Below are 23,645 nucleotides of genomic sequence, written 5' to 3' on the forward strand. Positions count from 1 at the left end.
GATAATAAAACTGAGGAGTTAACGAGTATTTTGAACATTGATGCTTTTGTATACCTCGTGAAAGCTCATCGAAACAGAAAAACAGAATGAAAAAGTGTACAGAAAAGTCAAGTTAATCCCTGTAGTATGTGAGACTGGCTGTTTGATGCTGAAACGTTGTTGTTGTTTTTTCCTCTTCACCATCCCGCTTCTCTCCCACGCTTCCACCATCACTTGCTGTGCTACTGATGAATTAAAAGAAAGTATGTCATTTGGCAGCCTGGCAGGGAGGAAGTAGGAAGACATCAGAAAGAATTCATTCTGTGAGTTTCCCCAACATGGACCCCATCTCCGCTGCTTTATGGGTTTTCGTCATGCGTTTATTTGGGTCAGTTATTGGTGCCAGCTCTCTTCACTGAGTGTTTTCAACCTGGCTAGACAAGCACAACGTTTGCTTTCATATTTCAAATATCTGAATGTTAGGTGTTTTGCGTTTAACAAGATGCTCGACACTTCTGCTGCAAGCAGGCTGCTGTTGCTATGCGACTCCACTCTAAGTGAGACATCACTAAACCCTAATGGTAAAACAGGTCTTTCAGCAGGCAGCAGAGTTTTTAGACTGGAATATGGGGCATAAGACCTTTAGCTTTTTTTTGCTTTTCACAATAAAAACTGCTTTCTTTTTATCTGTGGTATTAAAAAAAAAAAAGGGGGGGGGGTGATAAATAAATCCCTTATTCTGTTTTTATTATTTGACACCTGCAAAGAAGTTTGATTTTGTCCATTATTATTGCCCACAGTTGTTCATTTTTTGGGCTCAATGTTTGTTATTTCGACTTGTATGCGCTATTTACAACATTGTTACCATTACAATGTGCATTATGGTATATTTTGCCTAATTGGCCCAAACTGGAGGGACCCTATTCTGTGTGTCACCTTTTTTTGCTGTTCTGCCTTGTCAGGTTCTGCACGGTTGCCATGGCGCCCAGCTGGCACCCCCCCTTGACACCGGCTGACTCGCATTTTCTGATTACTTCTGTGGGTACTTAAACGCGCTCTTTTGAACTGTGGTTTGCCAGATCGTTGTTGAAAACTTGTTTATGCTTGGTTATATTTGTTGTGCTTGTTGGACTTTGTTGCACTTCGGTGTAACATTCTGAGAGATTCCTACGAGTTCTGTTTAATTCTGGAAATACCTAGTTTGTAGTTTTGCCTGTGTTTGACCCGTTTTGTTTTTTGGTCTGGTCCGTTTGTGTTTTGGACAACTTTTCTTTCTCAATTAAAGTGTGAGGACGTCTACGCAAATGAGTTCCTACTTCCTGCTTCGCGATCCGTTTCATGACATGCCCAGTTAATCAAATGAAGAATAAGCTGTTGGTTCATTTATTTATAAATCACCGTGGATACATATTTTATTTGTCAACTTTCTGAAGTTTCACACACTCTCACATTTACAATGTATATCCTTTATTTGATGGTTTAACAACCACCCTTTACAAAAGGAAGAGAAACATACAGAAATGTACAATATAAATCTAAGCCTAGATACATTTGTGGCAGCACAGAACATTTCACATTCCATTATGGGACCAAGGCCATACATCACCATTTTAATTTTTTTTTTTCATTTTTTTTAAGTCAGCTACAAAGCAGTGTCGAATAAGTAAGCACTCCAATGGAGCCAGGGGGAAAAATTCTGTCCTTTAGTTCAAGTATTTCTAAATGTATTGTTGCATGCACAGTACACAATAACTCAAATGTAAGGACATTGTATGCATTTTTTTAAACATCAGCCCATGAGTATGAGCCTTCATCCATTGTTTTCATACAATAATGTACAAATATTGTTATATTTTTTTATTCCCAGAACTTGAGGATTCCATAAAACAACCTCACATGTATGTGAAGCCTTGTCTACACAGTAGAAAAACAGGACCAGTTTGGGGACAGCATCGCCCCGTCTGGCCACCCTATCACATTTGCAGTGGTGGGCCGTAGGGGCCAGCAACACCTTCTCTGTTGGCCTAATAAAATCTGAATGGTGTAGTTTGAATTATATGTTGTCCTTCAGTACTTATAAATAATTCCAAATCATCTGTCACCTTCATTGCATTGCTTTTCCTTGGTTGCGCTGCATCCAGATGTGTGCTTTCGTATTTATTCATTTAACCAATCACACTTCAGCCATTAGTCGTTGCTAGGCTTAGAAATCTTCCTGGAGGCCTTCCCCAAAAAAATCCTGCAGGATGTGTCCTGTAATATCAATCTTTGAGAAAGCTTTCAGTTTTGCCAATGATATACCGAGTTGGCATCTGAACACCAACTAGCTGGTGTTGAGAAACATCGCTTTCACAAACTATTATTGGCTAGGGCGCGTTGATCCATCAAAGCAATTGTGCCAACAGCTGTTCAACTCGAAGAGAAGAGCTGTACAAGGAAATACAGCATATTGTGTTAATATAATAGCCAAAGGTCGGACAACGCAGAAGCAAGCAAGTGGAAGGTTTTGTCTGCCACTTTCAGCCTAGAAGTGAGATCCTAAATCTGAGCGCAGGCCGATCTGACTTTTGGGCCGGGTCGGTACATCGGACCGAGCTTCTCTCTCTCTCTCTCTCTCTCTCTCTCTCTCTCTCGCTGATTTTTTTGTCTTATTATCCACCCATTATTGATCATTGTTTCTGTCTTTTTTTAACTTAGATTGCCTCACAAAAGACACGCTTTCTGCGCTGCATCTGCCAACAGACCGAGAGAACTGGGCTCGCAACGCTGGCCGGGGTCAGTCGATTCAACCAAGATAAATTTCACTTCAAGAGCCGGCTCGTTTGTGAATCCCACTGTTTCAGATTGGATCTGAAGGCCCAAGTGTAAAATCCACGGCCCGCCACTGCATATTTGATTCAAAAATAATCTGCTGCCAGACCGCAACAATCCAAGAACAATACATTCAGTTATTTTAAGACTGTCACAAGTTGTACTCTTAAGTATCTCTTAGTATTCCTATTTAATACTTCTTCATGCACAAAGCTATGCGAGTGCTTGTTTGGGTGGGGTGCAGGTGGTTTACCGATGATCATGAAAAGGAATGTTTCAAATTGATCATTCATGAGCTGGAGTGGTAGATTATTCTAAGCCACAATCATGTATTACATGCAGCAATCAAGTAATATACGGCAATAGCTGCTCGCAACCTGTCCGCCCTCATTCATGTGCGACGTTACGAGGGCTTACATTCAGATGGAAAGAAACTATGACCATGGCTCAATATCCTCTACCTGAAGAACATTTGTTCTGTTACATTCAAAGCCAGCATTCGCTCATCATTTGAGAAATCCATTGAAATCCATTTGCATCAATTAATACGTCGGCATGGTCACGTTTTGGAGAAAAAAAGTGCCTTTTTTTTCTAAATTGTAATTGTAACGATGGCAACTATCAAACGCAATGCTTTATGATCATCCTTTTTTCATTAATGGTTGTGCACACATTATTTTATATATATTATATACAATTTTAAATATACATAGAATTTTTCCTGTGTCTCAGTTTCTAACCAGACAAGGTGGTAAATCAAATGAACATTTCAAGGACGGAACACGTAGTAACGTGACAGGAATGGCTGAGTATTCATATAAAAAAAAAAGAGAGTAACAGTCATGAAGATTAACTAAAAGCTTATGAATGACAAAATGTCATGTTTGATACTTTTGAGAGATTTCTTTATCCGATTAATACAAAACATACCTCACAAGTACCCATTTGATATATTAAGTTACTGTATTTTCCGGACTATAATGCACACCTTAAACCCCCAAATTGGCAAGACATTTGAACGTACGCTTAACGATCCGGTGCACCTTATACAGTAATCTTTTTTCCCTGTAGGGGTTGCGTTCAAAAACATCCTGCGAAGTAGAAACGTTTATTTATTCATTAAATTATTCATTACTCAAAAACAAACCACATTTATATTTGTTTTACTAACAGAAGTAATGTACTTTATAATTTTTTTTGTACTATCAAAACAATCTTGCTGTTTTATTGCACTGTATGGATTAAGGACTCCATCCACTCTACGTGATACTTTGCCGCTCTCATGTGGATGTTAAGGAAAACTGCATTTATTTTAAGGTTCTGTTCCACCCAAAAATATATATTTTTTCATTATCAAACATTTTTGAAAAATCGCCAAGGAGCACGAAAGACCCGCTGTGGATCACCAAAGTCCTGCACGACACTCCAGATTAAGTTTAGCGGGTTGAAAGATCCACATATGTTGGGAATTGAAAGCGTCTTCCTCTGTTTAGCCAATCAAAATGCAAAACACAATGCACAATGAAGATCCGCGAAGTAAACGGTTATACAGCAACGGAATACTGTACGTGGATACAATTGGAAATGTTTATCTGTATATTACCATATTTGTGCAATTATCAGTCGAACAATATAGCTGACCACATTTGCACAGCAATGGTGGCAACGGGGATTAAACCCTCTGTGGCGACTATGACAGGACCACTAGGCACATGAAGGCTAATGAAAAGGCATTAGGTCTTATCTCATAATCACATAATTTTTAGTCACAATACTAGATACGATTGTTAGATAATGGAAAAAACACCAATTGATTAATAATTGGTATTCCATTTTGTTTAACTCTTTATTAGCTTCGACTAAACATTGTAGGTTACAAACATTGAATATCTGCAGCCATGATTAAAATCGTTTATTGACAATGTGAACTATGAAAAGTATGCCAACATAACATGTACAATGTATTTATTCAATGTCCTCTAAAGTCAGATTCATCATCAGATAGACCAGAGTTGTTTCCCTCATCTTGTTTTTTTTTCCATTTCTCCATTCTCTAACATGGTATTGACTAAAATGAGTGTGATAATAAGATTAAAGCTAATGCCTTATCATGTATTCTCTGTATTCCAAGTAGTCTAGTAGATAGGATGCCACACTCTCCCTGCTGCGATCCAGAGTTTGATTAGAGTTGCATCCAATGCAATGCAATTAGGTTCAGCAAATATGGTATTTTTTTTGTTCAACCCTAGCCCTTATTGTTGCTTTCATTCTTTTTAGGCTGGTGCACCATTGTTTGGCATGCGTCTTGTAATCCGGTACGCCTTATAGTGCGGAAAATATGGTAAGTCATGTTTGCTTCAGGAGTCATTTAACAGTAAACTGGGAACAAAATGGCAGTGCTGTACATTCTTGTGCTCTTTTGTCGTTCCTCTCCCCGACCAAAAAGTATGCCAAGAATATCAAAAACCTGTAAGCCTGAGAGTCATGATAATCTTCCAGTGCATAGTGTACCAATAAAACTTCATGTTTAATGGATTTTTAGGAATTCTTTGCATTTTTTCTGATGAAGTATGTGGTAAAATAGTCTCTTGTTGTCATTAGCATACTGCTTTTTCCGTTTTCGGACCCATTTTTGGAAAGATTATGTCATGAACTGCTGGCATTTTGTTTCTTAAGTTCTACGGGAAATAGTAAAAGTTGCTGTAACGTTACATAGTACAGAGAATGAAAACAAATTTGAAAATGGAAAATATAAAAGGATATTAGATGAAAACTTGGTCTGAAACTCGATCAGTCTTTCAGTCTGTTGTCTGACGTCAATATATTAAATGCATGTATAAAAGCACAAACAAAAAGGAAGTGAACCAAAACAAACGGGGACAAAGAAAAAGGATAACAGATACAACCGTCCATTCAGACATAATAGAGCCAGTAGATAAGATTGAAAAACGAAAAAACAGAGGGGAAGATGATCCTTGACCAACGGTCAATGGCGTTGACGTCGGTCAGGTCGGGGATTTTGATTTTTAGCTGCGAGGACCGTCTCCTCAGCCGGCTACGTTTCATCTGAGCCGAGCGGTCCAGCGAGTGCCGGCTGGCGGAACGCGGACCAATACCGCCGCTCTGCTTGCGATACTGAATGTGCGAAGATGCCGTGCTGTCCAGCTGCAACATAGATTGAGAGTTCCTAATGTCTGCCACGCTGGTAGTGATCTCCCCTCCTGCCACCTCATTATGGATTTCCAAAGTGGTCAGCAGAATGTTCCCATGTCCCGGTTCAGCCTGAATGAGAGAAGTAATCAACATTAGTTGGGTCCAAGTGGTCAGAGTTTAAACACTTTACCTGAGGATCAAGTGTCGTGAATTTTGAGGTAAGATCTTAAGCCCAAGCCAGAGTCCGACCCAAACTTCAGCCCGAGTCAGGCCTGAAGTGTCAATCATTACATTCAGAGAAGAGTTTCCCATATATTATATAGGAAGTTCCTGGCAGGCTGCTAGGGTCTAATTATTCTCACCAGGGTCTCTTACACTTGTATTTTTGTATTAACCATAATGATATCTTTAAATGTATATAAATGCGAAGTTAAAATAAAATAAGGTTTAGATCTCTCATTAAAAAAAGATCACAAACACAATGGGGTGCTCGCTTACACATTTTTTTCTCCGGAAAAATCTGTTAGTGATTTGCATAGTGCATTCTGATAGGTTAATCAGTCCCTCCACTTCTTCAACAGTAAACGTTAGAGAATGGAGAAAGCAAAGTCTTCAACAAAATACTATACAAGCTCTTTTAGTTACGCATACATATTAAACCGAGAGGTTTAAATGGTGAAATTTCGGGTTTGCTTCAGGTTCTGCCCTGCAAAACAAGTCGGTCGGGTTTGGGCTGGATTGGGCTTGAATACCTGCGGGCCTTGGTCAGGCTGGATGTTTTTGTTCCGATCTTACCTCTACATGAAATGCGTTATGTCGTGACTGAAATGCAGTGATGGCTCATAATGATTTCAGAGCCTAGGCATTCTCATATAAAATCAATGAGTCAAGGAGGAAGAAGATCCAAGCAAGCATGCACAACAAAGACATACATTGCTGGCTGGTTTTCTGAGTAAAGTACCAATTTCATTGAAAACACAGCAGTTGCAACACACTGCATGCCCATGATGATAGGAACCGAATTTGTAGCAATGCACAATGGGTTTCATGCAAACGTATCAACTGAACAGGTCCAACATCTATTTGCTTGGTTCATTTTGCATGTAACATCTGCCTAGCAGGTTGTGATTCCTAGTCGGGTCTTGTTTTTGTTTGCGTGTTATGCTTTTACAACAGAGGTCACCAACCTATTTGAAGCTGAGAGCTTATTTTGGTTTAATGATTAAAGCAAGGGTCCTAAACTCAATTTTCTTAGGGGTTGCCTAAAATATGGTCTTCTTGAGGTGATTTTACAAAATAAAAGCTGTTAAAAGACATTCGCTTTTTCTTTTCCATATGAAAAGCTCGGATAAAAACATCATCAAACACGTGGCCCGCAGGCCAATTGCAGCACGATTGGCCTGCGGGCCACGTGTTGGAGACCCCTGTATAAGGGCGAAGGGCTATCAGTTTGATATTCCTCAAGTAATAGCTTTATCATGTTATTACTATGCTGTTACTAGGTTATTAAGTTATTAAAAAGAGCAAATTTAGGCTCAGTAAACTACATTGGAAAAAAACACATAGCAATCGTAAAAAGATGTATTCAGACGTACAGTTATGAATGAATCAGGTATGTTTATAAACTGATCCTGTTCCAGATTTATTTTACCAGTTTGAAGATTACTTTAGAGCATTTTCTGTAAATACTTTACACATTTTTACATTTTTAAATGCCCTTAAAAATAACAATGATCCATCACATTGGGTTACCCAAAAGTATTTCAGGGGCTAACTTGTGCCAGTGGAAACCACCTTGGTGAACCCCTGATCTACAATAAAAGAACAAACCAAAATAACAACAACAACAACTGGAATATTATAAGTCATTACTTTTTACTGGCTCCAGTTTGGAAACATTTAGTTTTAGGTCAAAAACTAAATATGAGATAAGATGCCCAGCCTTTGGTACCTGCCTGCCGAGCAAGTGTGAAATTAAACAACTGTGTACATCTCTTTTAATTTGGCAATTCGGACAATAATTTATTCAATATTTGCTTGGCGCTCACGATATTTCAACTTTTTGTCATTAAGTCCTCAATTTATACATCCGAATTGAACAGCAGATGAAGTTAGCAGAAAAGCTATAGTTCTCCTTCCGTATCATCTGCATCATTGGAGTTTCCTTTAATCCTCAAGGAATAGAGACTAGCCAGGGAAATGTTGTCTGTTACTGTGGCAACCGACAACGACAACAACACAAATAGATAACTTTACACGTCTTTGTTCCAATCTGGCTCTATTCTCCACAGTATGCTTGCCCTGGTGCTGTCATCAAGAAATATGGAACCAACATTTTATGTGACGGCGTCCGAATTATTAACTGCATTTGCATCTAATTTAATCCTCGAGTCAATATCTCTGCACGATTTACGAGGAACTAAGCATGTTAAATCAATGCAAATAAGTGAACTAAATTTCGTTGAGAAGTTGGAGAAGTGTACCACTTTTGTCCGGCAAAGGGTGCCTTGAGACCGTTTTTATTAAAAAAAAAAAATCAAGTCAAGTCATGTTTATTTGGACAGCCCTTAACAAAGTCTTAAATGGCTGTACAGACTACTGTAATACTATCCACGATCTGAAAATAGCTTAGATTTTTTTTTTTAAATCATGTTTTATTGAACATTACATCATTAAAAACTGACATGTAACAGTCAAACCCTACCAAGTTAATAATTTTCAAGGGAAGAGAAAGTGCCGCAGAAAATAAATTGAGTAAAACATAAATAATAATGATAACTCAAAACAAGTGGCAGATCCTTAAGCATATTCTATATAATTTGCATATTGGGAGTGATTATCATATTCAAAGATTTAACACAAAAATGTTGAGAACAAGTGAGTCAACATTATTGATACTTTTGTAGTGGATAAAACATTTTGCTACACATAAAATGAAACTTACTGCTTTTTCTTTGTTTTTTGTTTTGTATGACAAGACCCAATGTAATATGATTTTTGGATTAGGTAGAAGGAAAACAGTATCTTTCATATTTGCAGGTCTATAGCATTGATATACATTCAAATGCGTTTTTAAAAATTTGATTAATCAATTCATCGAAATAATATTAGACCAATTTATCTATTATTACAGTAATCGTCAATTGCAGCCCTAATATCCTGGCCCTAGAAATAGCGCCAGTGTGCAGAACAGAGGTCAGAAAAGTTCCTCAATCAGCAAGCCTGGAAAAAGTTCCAAAGAAAATTTATAACTTTGAGGTAGTGGAAAAAGAATCCATCTTAATGAAATAATGGTGTCTATGTCTTAAGATTTTTGAATCACGGGGTAGCAATAGTAGTAGTAGTAACGAGAGTAGTGTTGTGTTCATGGTAATGGGAAATATTTTAGTTTTAGTTCTTTATTTACAGACTATAGTGACAATATAGTTATGTGTTTGCTCGTTGGATTTTTGAATTGAGAATAGAGATTTATCTGCATGCTGAACTCTTTATATAAGTGTATGATAAAAAAACGCACTCTCCAGTACAGACGCTCCCCTACTTACGACCATTCGACGATAGACGGTAGATACAAATCTTTTTTTTTCGGGATGTCAAAAAATATCTGGACATTGCTGTAAGTTACATTTTGTTATTTGTGCAACTTTTTTCGAGTACATCACAGAACTGCAGTGCGTTTTTCCATGTGGCGCTGTGAGAGGTCACCAAGCATCCACCCCGAAGAAGAAATGGGCTTCCTCTTCCTAGTTCGTGTGTAAAAATTCTATACTGTATCTCCAGTGCGCTAATAAATTTGTTTAATATCTCGTGTAACCATTTAATATGGTTGGTGTAAAGTCTACAGAAGTGAAAAGTCTACAGAAGAGACAAGCCGTTTCTTTTGAAACGAAAGTGAAAAGAGAAAGTTTGATGAGGTTGAGAAAATATTTAGATCACTTTTTTTGGCCACTCTCTAACACGGAGGAGGACCTTTTGAAGCTTATCTTCCAAATGAAAGTTACACTTAACTTCATTTATATTTATAGAGCATATTATTTTTCGAAATTTTTATGATTTTTTTTTTAGTACAAAATAATACGGGTTACTTATACAAGCCTTAAACATAAAAAATGTTGCACTGAAGCAACTTACGAACAAATTCAACTTACGAACGATCATCAGTAAGTAGGGCAGCGACTGTAATTACCCAATTATGAATCTGCAAAATAGCAGGGGAATACTGCATCTCATTGACAAAGCTGTTGGCTAACATTTTGAATGCCTTATTCGTAAAAATGTATTCCATTTGAGATATTTGGCATTTTTCGACTATGTATTTTCACAAAAGCATTATTCCTTTCCAGGAGGAAAGAATAATGCAACACAAATGTCCAAAAGAATGTGATATCTTCATGCTGAGCTGCATTGAATCCATGGATGATGGCGAATATGTTTGGTTTAAGGTAAAAAAAAAAGAAGAAGGATCCATCTTCTCGAACTTGACTTGAGTCAACTCACCGATCGTGAGTGGCGAAGGCCTCTAATCTGATTGGACCGTTTTAGGGATGCAGCCCTACTACCTGCCTCCTGAGAAAATGACAAAGTTGAAACTGCTTTTGGCATATTCTGACACCTTAGTCATACATAAAGTATGTTTAAAGAAGCCCATAAATGATTGTATACGATGCGGTTATGAAAAACAGGTTCTCGTTACAGTTTCTGTGAAAAAAAGGTTAATTTGAAGTTTTGGCTAAATACAGAGACCACTCACTACTTTGCACTTTAGTTATCGCTGGTTAACTCCTTTGTACAAAAAAAAAAAAAAATCAATTGAAAAATTCAAAGGGATGCTTCCCGCACCACCAAGTAATGTTTCAGGCAGCCAAGATTTAATTTGATTGGCCGTTCAATTAAAAACAAAAAACAACAACGAATACGTTCCGCACCACCGAGAAACCTTCCGGGCGGCCAAGCTTTACGCCGATTTGCCAGCATCGCTTGACTTGAGAAATGTGATGCCGATTGGCCAATTCATAGCATCGCGTCTTTCAAACTGTCATACTGTACCGTCTCCGTAGACCTGCCCTGCCTTCCGCTGCATCTCGCTGACAAGTTTGTATCCCGCTCCTTTGTCTTGCCGCCTCAATGATGCATCTGCTGAACCCTTTGTTTTCTCTCTCTCTCTCTCTCTCTCTCTCTCTCTCTCTCTCTCTCTCTCTCTCTCTCTCTCTCTACTGTTTACGCGTAAAATTAAAATGTCTATTATTTGCTCTCTCTTTCTCCTTCTTTCTATCTGTCCCTGTCTCTCTCTTGCTCTCTCTGTCACGAAGTCCGCTGTGATAAAGGCTGCCCCCCCCCAAAAAAAAGAACCAAAGAAAGGGCTACCCTACTAACCGAAACAAAATCGATGGTGCGATGTGACGTAGAGGGATTGTGTTATCGCAGCACGCTGCGGTTTGAGGCCTGTGTGAGCAGACAGAGCATCGCGAGGGCGCTGTTTTCTTAATAAAGCATGTCAATATGATTAACGTAACCCTTGTGTTGTCTTCATTTTAGGACCATTTTTGTATTTTTTTTTAAACAACTTACATGGAAATGTGAATCAAAACAAAATTTTATGTTTCTGCCATTGGGACCAATCTTGGAAAAGAACGTTTAGAATTAAATAAAATATAATTCAAGAGGATTTTTCTTGGTTTTTAACAACACAATGGCAGGTCATTTTCACCCAAGGACAACAGGAGGGTTAAGCACGACAAAACTAGCACAACAAAGCACTTTTCTTTTAAAATCCGAGTTTACAACGAAATTGCAATACTTGTCGGAAAAATCAAAATTTGTATTTTTTTCCAAAATCGTGCTGCCCTCGACACTACTTGGCGGATTTTCACTTTTGGTGGCTTGTTCTGGTCCTCATGAATTACAAAAACTGAGGGATCTCTGTACCAAAGTAGCTATATGATTTGACACCTTGAAGGGGGAAAAGTATGAACTTCTTTACATTTGTGAGGTATCTGAATCGTTCTGCAGCCTGTTTCCTCGGTCAAAATGTGTAGTTGTTGTTAGAAATACGCATTGACTGATTTTATTTCCGAGCAATCCTGCCAAGCTTACCCTTGCAGCGTCGTACTTGGCAGCCCTCTCATTGTTGGCTTTCTCTGCCTTCTCCGCCAACTTTTTTTGCATCTGGGGTCCTCTTCCAAAGAAGATGTAGTTTACAAAGGCATACTCCAGAAGGGCAAGGAAGACCATGACAAAGCAGCCCATCAGGTACATGTCGATGGCCTTCACGTAGGGGATCTTGGGCAGTGTCTCCCTCAAGTGTGTGTTGATCGTAGTCATGGTTAGCACAGTGGTGATTCCTTTGGTGGAACACAAGAGAACGGTGTCCATTAGAATAGTACTAACATATTTATTGGTTTTGTGCACATTCTCTTTTGCCTTCTTATGGCAGTAAAAGGAGCATGAGTGAAAGAAGATGAGAGGAGGGTAGTTACAAAGAATTTGAAAGCAGACATTTGGTGGCGCCCGCACCGAGACTGGTATGAGCCTCAACTCAGTCATACCTAAGACTTACAACACTGGTACCCGTTGAAAGATATAATGGCAAAATGTTCAGCTCAACACAAGGAGGAAAACTCTGAAGCATATTACATATCATTTGCACACTGGGATTTTTTTTAACATATTGAAAGATTTAACCCAAAATTACATTTTGTGACAACACTTTGAAAAGTGGGTTTACTTTTTTTTGTGTATAAAAATGTTATTGCTATTTCTTCAAGCTTGTTTTCTCCAAAAGTAATATGATCATTTGATAAGGTGGTAGGAAATGGTTATCTTACATATTTGCATGTGTATATCAAATGATTGTATATATTTTTGTTTATTGTTAAGTTATTTGACTATCACTAGGATACTTTTAATTGTTTTATATTATAGAATATTCTGTTGTTTTGTGCACTATTTTTTCCACCCAAACAAAACTACGACAGTATATGTGAATGAAGAGGAGGAAATTAAAAAACTATTTTTGAAGAATCCGATTCATTGATTCATTGAAAAAAATAATCAACCGATTCATTGATTATTAAAAGCGTTAATTGCAGCTCCAAATGCTATTTCAATGCAAAACCTTGCAGGGCCTTCACACTCAGATTCATAGGTCCATAGAACTAAAATAAGGCTACTTTTCTCCCACAGTATTTTTGAATTTAGACCTCACAAGTGGAATACACATAATGTAAAAGCAGCATGTGTGTATACAATGGGTCACTATTGTAACACCCACCCTGCAATATATGGCTTGATTCTGGTAAATCTGGCAATTTAACTACTTAATAAGATTAAGGCTGTCTCAACTTGTACAGTGCTAACTTTATAATGCACTATAGAGATTGTTTTTTGTGTATTTGGGTCACATTTAGGGGTACATTTTGCCCATGTCCGTCCCTCATACATTTTGGTATCTGGGTAGCACAATACACTAACTCTATCTCCCAAAGATGTCTTAGGTGTTGCTATAGAAACAAGAAATCTTTCGTGGAAAAAAAATAGTTTATTCAGAGGCTGCTTTCCTTACCTCGTTTAGAGGCAGAACCACATATTTTCTTGTGCAATGGAGAGTACCAAGAGATACAATTTTCTCTTTTCTGGAGGGTTTTTTTTAGCAAGCTAATTTTACACACATGAACAAACACATACCATCCATCAAAGAGCTTCATTTAAATTCCAAAGTCTACCTTTAAAACCCGCAGCCGCCCTTTGCTCATCATGTAGAAATAACACATTGGAATATTATCCCGCCACTAGTGTTGTATAACCTTAACTACGAAGATCATCAATGGACAGAAGTCTCCGTCACCTAAAAAATATTATGCATACAGTTGTACCTGAGCTGAATCCCTGAATGTGTGACCACATGGAATGAAAAAAAAACCAAAAACATTTTGCTTCAATAGAGATGAACTCAGACCATGCGTCTACAACACAAACTGTGCCTAACAACACTCAGGCCTGGCGCAGACATTGTAAAACAGTGGTTGGCGAACACTAAGCCATGGATCATTACTGGGCTGTGGGTAGTGTGGTAACGGCTGCAAAGAAAGAGAAATTAGTTACATTGTTTTTTTTTACTTATTGTAGTTTGACTGACACTGCTACGTTTCAGACTGAACTTGAACCGGGGCTTTGAGGTGGTACGTTAAACTAAGTATGGGTCGCATGGGCAGGCACAGTTACCTGTTGGGTGGTGCAAATATCACGCAGGAAACAAGGATTCCCGCCCGCGGTATGAATAGTGAAAGATGAATCAAATCAAACGTATGCGCTTATAGCCAATCAGGGTTGAAAATGGTCAACCGTGTCAGGAAAAAAACAATTGTAAACACTCTTGCCGCTATGGTAAAAAAATTTGCAATGGAGTTGAAGGATGTCACGAACACAACACAGCGACCACATAACACCAACAAGCTTTTTGCAGGGTTGGTTCATTGTGTGAGCTTGTATTTTTTATTACGTGACGTTTTGCATTCAATATTTCAATAGCGACCAGAGTGTGTCGCTATTAGCACTTCTGCCTCACCAATAGAGGTCATGTCATCCATTGGCCTCCTTGTGTGGGGTTTGCATGTTCTCCCCGTGCCGTCAGGCACTCCAGTTTCCTTCCACATTCAAAAAACATGGCTGGGTTGGGTCCAGCACCCCAGGGACCTTCGTTTGCGTAAGCGGTTCAGAAACTTAATGAATGCGATTTTGGTGAGATGTTAAGACTACACTGACTATACAGTGAATTTATAATGAATATTATAATCGTGATACTATTATTATTGTTATTATTATTATAGAAAAAGAACAAACATGATTAATGCCAACCTTGGGCCGGGCCAGGAAGATAGCATCGGACAATGAAGCGGTCCATGGTACAGGGAGATTTGCCAATTACTGTTGTAAAATACAGCAAAAAAGCAGGTAACGGTAGGTGGGTTGGGGCGAAGAACAACTAAGGTCAATCCAGCTTTTTATTTGATTTATTGACACACTTCCAAGGCTGGCGAGATGAGCACGCACAAAGTGTGCGAAGGGCTGATGAGCTTGCCTGCAAATCCTCTCCACATTTGCACATTTGGGTGTTGCTCTTCTTTGCCATAGCTCTCCTTTCCGTCCTACTGTTCCCCACACCATCCATTTATCTACTTCCCAACCTGTTTGGACAATATAATCAACAGGCCGTGGACGAGACGACGGGCCTTCCCTCTCTTTCATCGCACCATTAGAGTCCCCTGGGGAAAATATAGTTTTATAAGCCTTCTCTATGCATTTTTTTCTATCCCTCTATGATGCATCCCTTTGTGATTCCACCAAATTGGTGCTCTCATCCCATCTATCTCTTATGTCACTACCTTCCCCATCCCCTCTTTATTTATCTGTATCTCCCCACATCTTGCAGCCATTTAGTGGTGGTTCATGTGTATCCCTCCCCAGAACCCTTTTTTATTGTTTTTTCTTTTTTTATGTTACAGCGCACGTCTTTGAGTCTTTCTTTAGCATTGAAAGCTGAAAACAAAGGGACACCATAACCAAATCTCTTTTATTCAGGAGTGGTTATGTGCAATTAGAAGCCAAGCTAACACGATCAAAAAATAAAAGGTATCAGACGAAGGCTAGAATATAAATTTTCAAAATGCATGGGAAGTCTTGCAGACATCTTTCAAAAGGCATTTTCAAAGGTACCCAGGAGATCAGCTTGAGGTGTGCGTTAAAGTTAAGTGTGTCTAACATTACACTAAAAGCAGAGCTATTGCCAACTGCAGGTAATGCACACACTTAAACGTGATTACGAATGAAGGGCCTGACTGCAGAAAAATGAATTTAAAAATAATCCAGCAAATGTAGCATTGCAAAGCTTGACAGGTGCTTGTACTGTCAGATTGTCTGTTCAAAGAATAGTTCCAATTTTCTCCCTAGATCCATTCATTATTTTTCTCATCCAGGCAATCAATTTACTTTGATAAGAAGCCATCAGGATTCTCGGTTGGACCCAACGGCAACTGTAGGTCACACACCTCTCCCAAAAATGAAATTAAATCTAAAGTGGTGGTAATTTGTGTGCTTTTGCATGCCTTAATATAAGGGTTGGAAGTATATGGCTGTTATTATCCCAAACTCATATACTTTGCACTTGTTGAGGTTACTTGGCCATAAAAAAAAAAACTAAAAAAAATAACATTTTCACAGCACGACAGATCAATGAGAGAAGTCCAATAACTACTATAATATGCAGTATGACTGGTTATTGTCTGCTTTCAATATTAAAGGGACAGTGCGTGGTATTTTGTTCCTCCTAGTGGAACAAATATTTTTCATTCAGTAAAAAAATGGATTTGAATACTATTACATTAACTAGCCTACCAATGATCATTTTTATTTAAAAGAAAAATCTAGGTCGAGAAATTTTCTATTCCAAGAGGGCGCTGTTTTGATACACATTATAAAATATGGTGCCATCTAAAGATCAAGTATTACACACTGATGCTTTATTTATTCCCAAATATTTAAAATGTCTTACATAAATAATGAACAATATGTGAGTACAGCAGCCACTTTACATACGAGCTACTCTAGTTATGAAAAATGTGAGATATGAGATGTATTTCGAGAAAATAGCGAGAACGGACTTGCTGACTGACTGACTCTTAATTGAATGTCCAATCAGCTTGAATCTTGGCTGCCTAAAACGTTTCTCGGTGGCGTGGGAAGCATCAGTTAGATTTTATTTTTATTAAATGTTTTTTTTTAAATTGAATAAATATTTTCTCACAAAGGAGTGAAGCAGCGATAAGTCTGCAGGGGAAAACATGTTTGCACTAGGCGAGTGAGAAGTTTATTTTGCCTGTTTTCTGTTTTCAATATTGGAGATCTGCGAAGGAGACAACATAGGATTGTCACGGTCGCCTTGGTGACCAGTCTGCCCCGCCCCCTGGGCAACAGCTGAAAGCAGTTCCACTAATGGTGGGTCTGTATTTAAGGCTGCATGGTGGGCTCTGCGGTTGGGGGTTCATTACTACTCATTCTTCACAATCCCGGTCTGTTATGCCTTGTCCTGTTTTAGTCTGTTATGCCTTGTCCTGTTGAGTTCGTGCCGGAGGAACTCTGTATTGTTCTGTTTTGCCCCGGAGTATTGGGCGACTTTTATTTTATTAAATAAAACTTATGGATCGTCAACGCATTTGAGTTCTCCCTTCATGCCTCCTGCCTCCGTTCTGGTCCGGTCACCTTCCACGCCACCACGCCTTGTGACAGAATGAACCCCCCAACAATTGAACTCAGCGAACGATCCCAGCGCGACTTGGGGAGAGCTGGAGTGCGCAGTTTGGCAGGCGCCTACTGAGTTGGCTTTCCCTGCCCGTTCGAACCACGGCCCCGCCCGTCGTGGCCCTTGCTGTGCCTCGAATGGGGTCCCAGGAAGAATTGACGCCTGCCTGCCCGACTCCCGTGCCGATTGCCTGCTATTCCCTTTCCCCTGCGTGCAAGTCCGACTCCGACTCCGCTGCCCGTCGGGCCAACTCCTACTCCGCTGCCCGTCGGGCCAACTCCGACTCCGCTGCCCGTCGGGCCGACTCCGACTCCCAAGCCTGCCTGTTCGACTCCCAAGCCTGCCTGTTCGACTCCCATGCCTGCCTGTTCGACTCCCATGCCTGCCTGTTCGACTCCCATGCCTGCCTGTTCGACTCCCATGCCTGCCTGTTCGACTCCCATGCCTGCCTGTTCGACTCTCATGCCTGCCTGTTCGACTCCCATGCCTGCCTGTTCGACTCCCATGCCTGCCTGTTCGACTCCCATGCCTGCCTGTTCGACTCCCATGCCTGCCTGTTCGACTCCCATGCCTGCCTGTTCGACTCCCATGCCTGCCTGTTCGACTCCCATGCCTGCCTGTTCGACTCCCATGCCTGCCTGTTCGACTCCCATGCCTGCCTGTTGGACTCCCTGTACTGATTTTGTTCAGTCTTTCCTGTCCTGTCTTGTCTGTTCTGAATCTGTTCCCCCCCCTGAGTCTGACTCTTCTGAATCTGATCCCCCCTGAGTCTGACTCTTCTGAATCTGATCCCCCCCTGAGTCTGACTCTTCTGAATCTGATCCCCCCCTGAGTCTGACTCTTCTGAATCTGATCCCCCCCTGAGTCTGACTCTTCTGAATCTGATCGCCCCCTGAGTCTGACTCTTCTGAACCTGAATCCCCTGAGTCCGACTCTTCTGCATCTGAACCCCCTGAGTGCGACTCTTCTGCATCTGAACCCCCTGAGTGCGACTCTTCTGCATCTGAACCCCCTGAGTGCGACTCTTCTGCATCTGAACCCCCTGAGTGCGACTCTTCTGCATCTGAACCCCCTGAGTGCGACTCCTCTGCATCGGCCTGACCTGAGTGCGACTCCTCTGCATCGGCCTGACCTGAGTGCGACTCCTCTGCATCGGCCTGACCTGAGTGCGACTCCTCTGCATCGGCCTGACCTGAGTGTGACTCTTCTGTAGAGGCCTGTCCTGTTTACCTGTTCTGATTCTGCCCTGATTTTGCCTGTCCAGCTTGCCCGCCGGACCCCCCCCTGCCGAGCGCCAATTCCGATCCGCCCGACGCAGATGGCGCCTGCCTCTCCCCGTTCCTGCGTGTTCGGAGGAGGGAGCGGGGTTGCCCCAATCGTGAGCGTCGAACCATTCCGGGGCGTGAGGTTGTAATTTTTTCTTTTTTGGGACCTCGGGAGCTGTCCCTTAAGAGGGGGGCTCTGTCACGGTCGCCTTGGTGACCAGTCTGCCCCGCCCCCTGGGCAACAGCTGAAAGCAGTTCCACTAATGGTGGGTCTGTATTTAAGGCTGCATGGTGGGCTCTGCGGTTGGGGGTTCATTACTACTCATTCTTCACAATCCCGGTCTGTTATGCCTTGTCCTGTTTTAGTCTGTTATGCCTTGTCCTGTTGAGTTCGTGCTGGAGGAACTCTGTATTGTTCTGTTTTGCCCCGGAGTATTGGGCGACTTTTATTTTATTAAATAAAACTTATGGATCGTCAACGCATTTGAGTTCTCCCTTCATGCCTCCTGCCTCCGTTCTGGTCCGGTCACCTTCCACGCCACCACGCCTCGTGACAAGGATGCCCATGTTGTCTGTTATTTTATCTATTATGCACTATTTACAACATTGCAACAGGGCAGATTTGATTTTTGGAACCTGGAAGATGTATTAAGAAAAAAGGGCGCAGTGGAGGATTTTTAGAATAGACTTGGAATTATGCATCATGAGGTTTTTTTTGTACATTTGTTTGATTGTCTACTAAACTATAAACTTAAAAACGCAAATATTTTTGATTGCTCTATACCAGGCAAGAACACTCATAAGCTAATGAGCTTTAGCATTAAAATGTGGAACTTTTTTACTTACGCCAACCACGTATGACTTTTGTCCTCATTGCAGCCTCTGTTAAGCTCCTTCATGTTGGTCGTGCGTGCATTCATGTGTATTATTTAGAACCCTTCGAACAAACACTTATTTTTCATATCTTTCTAGGGGTTTGGGTTGGCATTTGGACTTTACTGTACATGAAGGAGGCATTTTCTTACTTTCAGCATTTTTATGGTACACTAACAAATGGAAACAAAAAAGATTGCATGGAAAAGCGTGATTTCACTCCCCACCATTCAATCCTCCAGGGCCTCGTCTGTTCTACATCATGTTTTCCGCCCTGAACAGCTTTGCTAAAAGTAAGATAAAAGCATGTAAGTGCAGCGAAAAAAACACAAGAGTTCTTTGAACTCAATTAGCCATTGTTAACACATACTTAAAAGAGAAAATAGTTCATTTTCATTTTTTTTAGGACACCTCAAACAATATACCCCACTTTCCACGAAAAAAAATAGTAGGAGACCATCCCGTGAAGATTACACAATGCAGGGATGCATGTTACACAGACAGTCGTTAGCAATATTGAGGTAGAGTAATCCGTTGCTGTATCATGGTTTTGCTACTATGCGGATTTAGATCGTGAATTGTGTTCTGCAATATGATTGGCAAAACAGAGGAAGATGCTTTCTATCGCCAACAAAGTTAGACCTTTCCACCCGCTAAACTTGCTCTGGGGCCACATGGTCCATGGCACTCCCTAATGGCACTATTTAAAAATGTTTTATAATGGACAAATATATGGTTACTGTAGGACACAACCGGAAAGTAAACTCAGTTTTCTGTAATGTCCACATGACGACGGCAAATTATCATGTAAAGTAAACTGATTGAGTTCATAATCCATATAGTTGTGCAAGATAATTTTTAAAATTATAAATAGACAGAACATATTTTACTTGTAAAAGTACAGTACTTTGATTTATTAAACAAATACTTAAGCCTGTAAATTAGGTGCGTTCTTGAGTAATAAATAATAAATTGAAATAAAAAATAAATACATAAAAAGCTTTTACTCCACGGGTTTTGACTATCGCGCGATGTTTTTGGAACACAACCTGCGCAAAAATGAGGGATTACTGTACTTTGACTCACAAACTGTGTTTCCGAAGTAGCCACCATAACTTGCATCACCATATCAAATTGATTCACTAGTATTCTGTAGGAACATGAAACACAACTAGGACTCACCAGATAATGAAACGAAGAATGTAAAACACACACTTTACTCGCTTGATAACCAAATTCACACAGCAAACATCTACCCGTTATAGAGCATTCATTAATAATGAAAGAGGATATGATTTACATCTTCAATCGTGAGACATTATGGAAGAAGGTCAGTTATTCCTCCCATGTGACATACAGACATCACATACGCTTCAGGCCATGTTAGAAGCACGGAGTCAGCTCACACACTGCATAACACCCACCGATTTTTAGTATCGGGCTGGCATGATCAATAATCCACCCAAGCAGGCTAGAGGATTTTTTTTTGCTTTATGACATTTCATTCTATTCCTGCCAACAGATGCATGCAGGAAGAACAACTAAACAAACAAAAAAAGCAATTGACATGGGTGGCTCTCAGGGGACAAGACCTGTGGGTCAATTCTCCTGCTTGGTAAGTCAGCCTTGTCAACGAGTAAGTCGCTCTTGTTTTGACAGGCTTTTCAAGAATGTACCGAGGTTCTGCAGAAGATCATTTTTAGTAGCATCTATTTCATTTCATTAAATCTGACATCCCTCATGTTTATTAATTTCCTTCTGCCTACTCTGCAATTTGTCATGAATTGAAAATTAAACAACCAGTAAAGCATTTGAAAACAATACAGTCCATTTCACCATGATCATGTAAGTTCAAGGGACAGTGTGTATTATTGAACACCTCTTACAGGTTAAAACCTTCACTTCATTAAAATATATTAAAATTAATTTAAATCAGTGGTTTTGGACTGGTCTGACGATGGAACCGACAATTCCACCCTATTTGTCAGAACCCGAACAGACGGTAGACCCAAATGCGTAACGTTTTCACACCAAGCTTTATTTTACGGAAGCGGGGCAGTCATACGCGGGAAGAAAAAACCCCAGGGATTTGGCGATTGCTGGGCAGAAGACGTGGGGCAGAGAAGTCAGGCGCGGGAAAACAGGAAGCCAGGACAGACGAGATCGATACCAGACACTGGCTACACGAGCAGGATACCGGACAGGACAGACAGGATCGATACCGGATACTGGATACACGGGCAGGATACCGGACAGGACGGGAGAGATGGGATCGATACCGGATACTGGATACACGAGCAGGATACTGGACAGGCCAGGACAGACGGGATCGATACAGGATACTGGATACACGAGCAGGATACCGGACAGGACGGGACAGATGGGACTGATACCGGATACTCGATACACGAGCCGGATACCGGACAGGACGGGACTGTCGGGATCGATACCGGATACTGGATACACGAGCAGGTCAAGATGCTTGCCTTGAAAGTGCAGAAGACTGACCAGGAGTGAATGAGAGCACTGAGTTTAAATAGGAGGAGAACCAATCAGGCAACAAGCAGCAGCTGGCGCCAAACAAGCGGGCAAAGGTGAGGGCAATGGGCAATCGTCAGACTATTGACAAGCTTTAACCCAAGAAAAAAAATCCACTTGTCCAATTTATCGAATGAAAAGATTGCACACTTAAAAGTAGAGATACTAGAAAAGGATAACCTATTTTTTAAATTAACAAAATGACCAGAAAAAAAACTATGAGCCTGCATTGCATAAGCCTACAGCGTATATTAGTGACCCCCAAAAATGCTTTTAAATAGCCACATATTAAAGAAAATTCAGAACATTAAAAATATGTATACCCAAACAATAATAATAATTAAACCACATAGATAATAAAGATTCGTGTACTGGTAAAAAGCTAAAACTTTAATATGTTTAACAATTTACGGGACCTTCCATGGGCGCTTAAATGGCACTTGTACACCATTTTCAATTTTTTCATTGCTTTCCTTCTTCGACTTGAATGAGGGTCACTTTTTCCCAATTTTCCTTCACCTTATCGCTGACCCTCTTAGGGCCCATTATTATGGGCAGAAAAAGACAACAAAACCAACAAAATCACAATAAAACAAGATGTGTTTCCGCTCAAACACAATTGAGACGGTGCCGATTAACTAAACAGGAGGAAGAGATCGGGCAGGGCATTATAACCATCTACTGTTAAAAAGTATAACTCTTTTTAGCGTTATTTTGCCAATCTAAAAGCACGCAAACCACTTAGAATGGGTCCTTAACACACTTTTAGATCCCGTTCTACCAGTTGAGAAATACTGATTTAAATGAAAATTGAAATGGATGAACTATGATATTAACGTGATTTCAAATAAAAGGCTCATAGACCAAGATATTAGCAACTATTTTACATAACAAGAGCCTCTCGTACAGGAAGCTGACATAATTGTCCGCCATCTTGCTGGTACAGGTATCCAAAAACCTCAAAATGAAAAAAAAAATCAGATTTAGAACATACTGCTCATTTTAAAGGGACATTGTGTATTATTTAGTGCCCTCTAATGGTAAGAAAACATAATTCATTGAAAAAACTATGTTTCCAAATAATAGGGAAAAACATATGAATTATCATATAAACACGATTTTTTTTTAGAAGTAGGTCATGAAATTTCCTTTTTTATTATTTATTTTACATAACACGAGGGGCACCTTAAGTGACATGATGGCAGACATGATTGTCTGCCATCTTGCTGCTTGGGGTACCCCTAAAAATTAAAAACCTTTTTGGAAGGTCGGACAAAAGATGATAACAAATTTGTGTGGTTGCGTCACGTTGAGTTTGAGTCCCGTTCTCAGTTGCACTAAACTAGGGGTCTCCAACCCTTCACAATCTAAGAGCTACTTTTGTATCTAACTAGCGCAAAGGGCACCCAGTTTGATATGCATTTCTAAAATAACAACTTATCATGTTATTATTATGTCGTTACTGGTGTGATGCCCTCGATATGACACTCCGCTAAACCCCCAAAAAGGAACCTTAAACACAGCGGATGCATAACTGAAGTTTAATTTCTTACCGGATTGGTGAAAACGGCAAGTACAGTAAAATCCATTTATGGCAAATAAACTCACAAAAATTAAGTACATAAACTTCACATTGGACCTAATTACTGAAAAATATAATTGCCTATACATCATATAAAAACCCCTATAACTTATGGCTTTGCCATGTAAACTCATCGACAAGGATGGAGAAC

At 40.1% G+C, this 23,645-nt stretch overlaps 1 protein-coding gene across 4 annotated transcripts in view; it reads right to left on the reverse strand.

Annotated features, from left to right (window-relative positions):
• Nucleotides 1–1,346: 1,346 nt before the first annotated feature.
• Nucleotides 1,347–23,645, reverse strand: part of LOC148369361 (gamma-aminobutyric acid receptor subunit beta-3-like) — a 102,821-nt gene continuing 80,522 nt past the window's right edge. For 2 of the 4 annotated variants that reach the window (XM_088331332.1, XM_088331334.1), the window contains 3 exons: nt 12,037–12,284; nt 10,441–10,509; nt 1,347–6,072 (listed from right to left, as the gene is read on the reverse strand). In XM_088331332.1, the coding sequence (XP_088187458.1) occupies nt 5,704–6,072; nt 10,441–10,509; nt 12,037–12,284 (686 nt within the window). In that variant the 3' untranslated portion in view covers nt 1,347–5,703. The remainder of the gene's footprint in view (nt 6,073–10,440; nt 10,510–12,036; nt 12,285–23,645) is intronic. The other 2 variants (XM_088331333.1, XM_088331335.1) reach the window with 1 other exon arrangement.

The sequence above is a fragment of the Urocampus carinirostris genome, chromosome 3 (genome assembly GCF_059441175.1).
Source record: "Urocampus carinirostris isolate Australia breed hairy pipefish chromosome 3, RoL_Ucar_1.0, whole genome shotgun sequence".
Lineage (NCBI taxonomy): Eukaryota > Metazoa > Chordata > Actinopteri > Syngnathiformes > Syngnathidae > Urocampus > Urocampus carinirostris.